This window comes from Bufo bufo, chromosome 4 (genome assembly GCF_905171765.1).
Source record: "Bufo bufo chromosome 4, aBufBuf1.1, whole genome shotgun sequence".
NCBI lineage: Eukaryota > Metazoa > Chordata > Amphibia > Anura > Bufonidae > Bufo > Bufo bufo.
In genome coordinates, this window is record NC_053392.1 from 471,020,688 (window position 1) to 471,026,687 (window position 6,000).

The following is a 6,000-nucleotide window of genomic DNA, read 5'->3' on the forward strand; positions in this document are numbered from 1 at the left end:
TATCGTCGGCTGAACCCACCAATTTCAGCAGGGCTGGCTGACTATGTGTATGGGGGCCTCGGGAAGTGACAGATTTTGAGGGAAAGAAGAATTTTGTTCTGGCAGAAGAGACGCTGCTGCCAAATGTGTTTAATAGCAACTTCCTCCTCTGTTGCTTTTGAAAACTCGTACATCCTTGGCCAAACCAGGCGTGCATGTGTATGGTGGAGTCAGGAGAAATAGCTGCTGGCCGCACGCTATCGAAAGTGTATGGGTACCTTTTAATTTCTGACATGTACACAAAGATTTTAAAATCTGTGAGTGATTCAAACAAAAGGTATATTAGAAAGTTGAATAACATTATGAGATTTCTCTGTACAAGACTCGACAGCCCCTTTAAGCCCAAACCTCCAGTGACTACTACAATGCTTATGGTGACATGGACTGATTTAGTGCAGGGATGCCCAACCTGTGGCCTTCCAGCTGTAGGCTGTCCGGGCATGCTGGGAGTTGAAGATTTGCCGCAGGTTGGGCATCCCTGATTTAGTGGTACTGAGGCTGCAAGATGACTGCCTTCTGGGCATCCAGACTGAAAGCCAACTGCAAACTGTGCTCAGTGTCCGGCAAGTAAAAGCAGAAATGATAAGTGTGTTTTATAAGCCGGTGTTCTGTCAGAAAACCTTACCTCGTCAGATTCTGCCGAGGGGGTGTGCGCCTCCGCGCAAGCGCAGTACCATGGCACAGCACCTCCGCGCAAGTGCAGTACCAGGGCATGGGTAAGGTAAAATTACAGTGAGCGTTGGCTCATGGACGTGCACACGGACACTGCGCGTGCGCTTTTAGGGGAAGGAGATCTGATGGTCTTTTGTGTTGTTAAATCTCCTTACCCTCAAACTACACACGCGTGGATTGTAAAATCTCCTTAACCCCACTATACAGCGCGTTTTCAGCTGTGTAGTGAGGGTAAGGAGGTTTTACAATCCGCCCTTGCGCAGTATGAGGGTAAGGAGATTTAACAAGACAAGACAGTCAGATCTCCTTACCCCTGAGAGCGCACGCGCGGTGTCCATGCGCGCGTCCATGAGTCAACCAACGCTCTCTGTAATTTTACATTACCCATGCCCTGGTACTGCGCTTGGGCAGAGGCGCACACCCCCGGAAGTCACGTGGGGTAAGGGAATCTGACGAGGTAAGGTTTTCTGACAGAACACCGGAACACAAATCATTTGAGCAACATTGGAAACATGACAAAAGGCAGCTTTATTGCTAACATATTGAAAAAAAAAACTATTTCATTTGTCTGCAGATTAATTTAGTGATTAATCCCAAGGATTTACGTATTGAAACCAAAAGAGCAAGTGGTGCCGGAGGCCAGCACGTAAATACTACAGATAGTGCTGTAAGGATGGTGCACATACCAACTGGTAGGTGAGCCCTGTTATATGAGGTCTTGTTTGTTTGGTGATGTGCCTTTTTTTTTTTTTTTTTTTTTTTTGCATAACTTTATCAACTGATCAACATCAGGAAGTGAAGGCGGATTTACATACCCTTATTGTAGGGAAGTCGGCTGCTCGTTCAGTGAAGGGGACTGCTGCATTTACTGTACATGCATATGCAGTGATCACCTCCACAGTATGAGGATGAGGGATCGCTATAGCCATCGCTGGTCCCCATACAGCTGCATTGTTTCTGGGAAGTAGATAGCATTTTAACAGCACAATCTGCTACCCAGAAATGATAATTTTATGCGCCTGCACGAACGACCGGATTACTCGCTGAACGAGTGTTTTTGCTCGTTCATCGGATGATCTGCGGCAAGTTAACAGATTGTCGGGAATGAGCGTTCACTGGAACATTCATTCCTGATAATCTGCTCAAATATCGGTCCGTGTAAATCCACCTTCAGACTTCAGCTGTCACTGACCTGTATGTCTGTGTGTGTTTTTTTTCTTTTGTTCAGTTTTTAACGTTGATTGCCTATCTTTAAGGGCTTTTTAGGATTAGAAAATCATGGCTGTTTTCTTCCAAATACAGAACCTCACCCATTTAAGGGCAGTGTCTGGTAAAAGGCTGAAATGCAGTAGTCCACACAACCCATGGATAGGCCTGGCTCTGTTTTTGGAATACAATTGCCATTTCTCTCTAATCCTGGACAACCCCTTAAGGACTCAGCCCTATTTCACCTTAAAGACCCGGGCATTTTTTACAAATCTGACCAGTGTCACTTTAAGTGGTGATAACTTTAAAACGCTTTGACTTATCCAGGCCATTCTGAGATTGTTTTTTCGTCACATATTGTACTTCATGACACTGGTAAAATGAAGTAAAAAAAATACCAAATTTACCAAAAATTTGTAAAAAAAAATTGCAAATTTCCAAGTTTCAATTTCTCTACATCTATAATACATAGTAATACCTCCAAAAATAGTTATTACTTCACATTCCCCATATGTCTACTTCATGTTTGGATCATTTTGGGAATGATATTTTATTTTTTTGGGGATGTTACAAGGCTTAGAAGTTTAGAAGCAAATCTTGAAATTTTTCTGAAATTTTCAAAAACCCAATTTTTAGGGACCAGTTCAGGTCTGAAGTCTCTTTGCGAGGCTTACATAATAGAAACCACCCAAAAATGATCCCATTCTATAAACCACACTCCTTAAGGTTTTTAAAACTGATTTTACAAACTTTGTTAACCCTTTAGGTGTTCCACAAGAATTTACGGAGATACAATTTCAAAATTTCACTTTTTTGGCAGATTTTCCATTTTAATAATTTTTTTCCAGTTACAAAGCAAGGGTTAACAGCCAAACCAAACTCAATATTTATGGCCCAGATTCTGTAGTTTACAGAAACACCCCATATGTGGTCGTAAACCGCTGTACGGGCACACGGAAGGGCGCAGAAGGAATGGAATGCCATACGGTTTTTGGAAGGCAGATTTTGCTGGACTGTTTTGTTTTTTTTTTGACACCATGTCCCATTTGAAGCCCCCCTGATGCACCCCTAGAGTAGAAACTCCAAAAAAGTGGCCCCATTTTACAAACTACGGGATAGGGTGGCAGTTTTGTTGGTACTATTTTAGGGTACATATGATTTTTGGTTGCTCTATTACACTTTTTGTGAGGCAAGGTAACAAGAAATAGCTGTTTTGTCACCGTTTTAATTTTTTGTTATTTACAACATTCATCTGACAGGTTAGATCATGTGGTATTTTTATAGACCAGGTTGTCACGGATGCGGCGATATTTAATATGTATACTTTTTTTTTTTTTTTTTTTATGTAACTTTTACACAATTTCTTTTTTGAAGCAAAAAAAATCGTGTTTTAGTGTTTCCATAGTCTGAAAGCCATAATTTTTTCAGTTTTTGGGCGATTATCTTAGGTAGGGTATGATTTTTGTGGGATGAGATAACGGTTGATTGGCACTATTTTGGGGTGCATATGACTTTTTGATCTCTTGCTATTACACTTTTTGTGATGTAAGGTGACAAAAAATGGTTTATTTAGCAGTTTTTATTTTTTACAGTGTTCATCTGAGGGGTTAGGTCATGTGATATTTTTATAGAGCCGGTCGATACGAACGCGGCGATACCTAATATGTATACTTTTTTTTTTATTTATGTAAGTTTTACACAATAACAGCTTTTTAAAAATAAAAAGATGATGTTTTAGTGTCTCCATATTTTGAGCCATAGTTTTTTTAGTTTTTGGGCGATTGTCTCAGGTAGGGGCTCATTTTTTGCGGGATGAGGTGACGGTTAGATTGGTAGGCAAACGCCTTTTTGATCGCTTGCTGTTGTACTTTTTGTGATGTAAGGTGACAAAAAAATGGCTTATTTAGCACAGTTATTATTTTTTATTTTTTACAGTGTTCATCTGAGGGGTTAGGTCATGTGATATTTTTATAGCGCCGGTCGATACGGATGCGGCGATACCTAATATGTATACTTTTTTTTTTTTTTTTTTTTTCACCTATTTTTTTACCAATTATTTTTTTACTTTATTTGGGGAAAATGACGTTTTTGTTTGTTTTTACTTGAAACTTACATTTTTTTGGGAGGAAAACTTTATTTTTTTAAACTTTATTTTTTTTTTTTTTTCACTTTATTTTTTTGTCCCACTTTGGGACTTGAACTTTTGGGGTCTAATCCTTTACAATGCATTCCAATACTTCTGTATTGGAATGCATTGGCTGTATGAGTAATACTGTGTGTATTACTCATACAGCTTCCGGCCTGCGAGATCCAGGGGGCTGGATCTCACAGGCTCGTCACCGGAAGGCAGCGCGATGCCTAAGGATGGGGACCCGATGGCACGCCCGATCACCACCGCAAGCACAGGTAAAAGCCGCAAACCGCAGCTCTGAATTGACCTGCGGTTTGCGGCGATCGCCGACACGGGCAGCCAAGGTGCCTGCTCAATAATTTGAGCAGGCACCGGGTTACGATCACCGCCCGGTACGTCATGGGTCCTTAAGGACTCGGGAACCATGCCGTACCAGTACGTCCTAAGTCCTTAAGGGTTAAATGAGTTGGCCACTTTATCACTTTTTTTACAGATGTACTGGAAACAGCACTTTAAAGAGGACCTGTCACCAAAAATGCAATCTGAAAGCACCATATTATAGAGCAGGAGGAGCTGAGCTGTATAGAATAAAACTCCTGCAGCCTTGTGAATATCTATCAGTACAGGAGGGAGGAATTATCAGTGCGTGACCGCTATCTCTGTAGGGACGCTTATACACACACTGCAATCAATAACTGATAACCCCTTCTCCCTGTACCAGTGCTGTTAAAAGGAGGTAGAAAAAGCAGTGATATAAATGTATAAATTACAGGTTTTACGGAATATTGTATGCATTTTTGTTGGGGATTGTCATTAGCAGCGGACCACAAGTGCAGGATCTGCCCCCCCGGTATAGATGCACCACTGCATATGGGGTTGAGCACTTCCTGCTTTTTAATACCACGCCAATTTGTAGTTTGTATTTTGAATTTTTTGAAGGTGTAGAAACTCCTAGTCTGAATGTTCCTTTATTTCCATCCACAGGCAGCATTCTGGTGCACATGTGAGGCCCGGGCTATATCAGCCAGTCTTGGGTGGGGCTGAGAGCTCTCTGCCTCCTCCCATTGTATGCATGGTCACATGCTGGAGGTTACTGGGAGATTGCTTTGAGTCGGACCTTGCGCACCTGTAATTCGCCCACTGGCTCCTGGTATTGCCCATACGGCCCAGGTAGGTTTAGCGTTAGGTTCCCGAGCTACTTGAGAAACCTTGGCGCGGTGCTCGGGCTCAGACATGTCCTCCAAGCAGGATATGTTGGCTAATTCTCAATTTTACACCAGTACGAGGGTTAGTAAGACCGCAGAGTGCACCTGTCTTTGTTTTTGTTATATTATATATACTGTTTATCACATCCACACAATTACTATCCTGTGTAGGATGTCCATTGTGGTACTTGTGGTCCGCTGCAGGCATCATCTATTGTATGCATTTTTGCTGGGGCTTGCCATTAGCAGCGGACCACAAGTGCAGGATCTGCCCCCCCCCCCTGTATAGATGCACCACTGCATATGGGGTTGAGCACTTCCTGCTTTTTAATACCAAGCCAATTTGTAGTTTGTATTTTGAATTTTTGGAGGTGTAGAAACTCCTAGTCTGAATGTTCCTTCATTTCCATCCACAGGCAGCATTCTGGTGCACATGTGAGGCCCGCGCTATATCAGCCAGTCTTGGGTGGGGCTCAGAGCTCTCTGCCTCCTCCCATTGTATGCATGGTCACATGCTGGAGGTTACTGGGAGATTGCTTTGAGTCGGACCATGTGCTCATGTAATTCGCCCACTGGCTCCTGGTATTGCCCATACGGCCCAGGTAGTTTTAACGTTGGGTCCCAAGCTACTTGAGAAACCTTGGCGCGGTGCTCGGGCTCAGACATGTCCTCCAAGCAGGATATGTTGGCTAATCTCTCTATTTTACACCAGTACGAGGGTTAGTAAGACCGCAGAGTGCACCTGTC

General features: G+C 42.7%; 1 protein-coding gene across 3 annotated transcripts in view; it reads left to right on the top strand.

Moving 5' to 3' along the window:
• The window catches only part of MTRF1L (mitochondrial translation release factor 1 like), a 103,464-nt gene that overhangs the window by 24,850 nt on the left and 72,614 nt on the right, over positions 1-6,000 (top strand). For all 3 annotated transcript variants that reach the window (XR_005778468.1, XM_040429491.1, XM_040429487.1), the window contains exon 5: positions 1,286-1,403. Coding sequence is in view for 2 of the 3 variants with exons in the window: in XM_040429491.1 (XP_040285425.1) it covers positions 1,286-1,403 (118 nt within the window). In the remaining variant the exon portion in view is untranslated. The remainder of the gene's footprint in view (positions 1-1,285; positions 1,404-6,000) is intronic.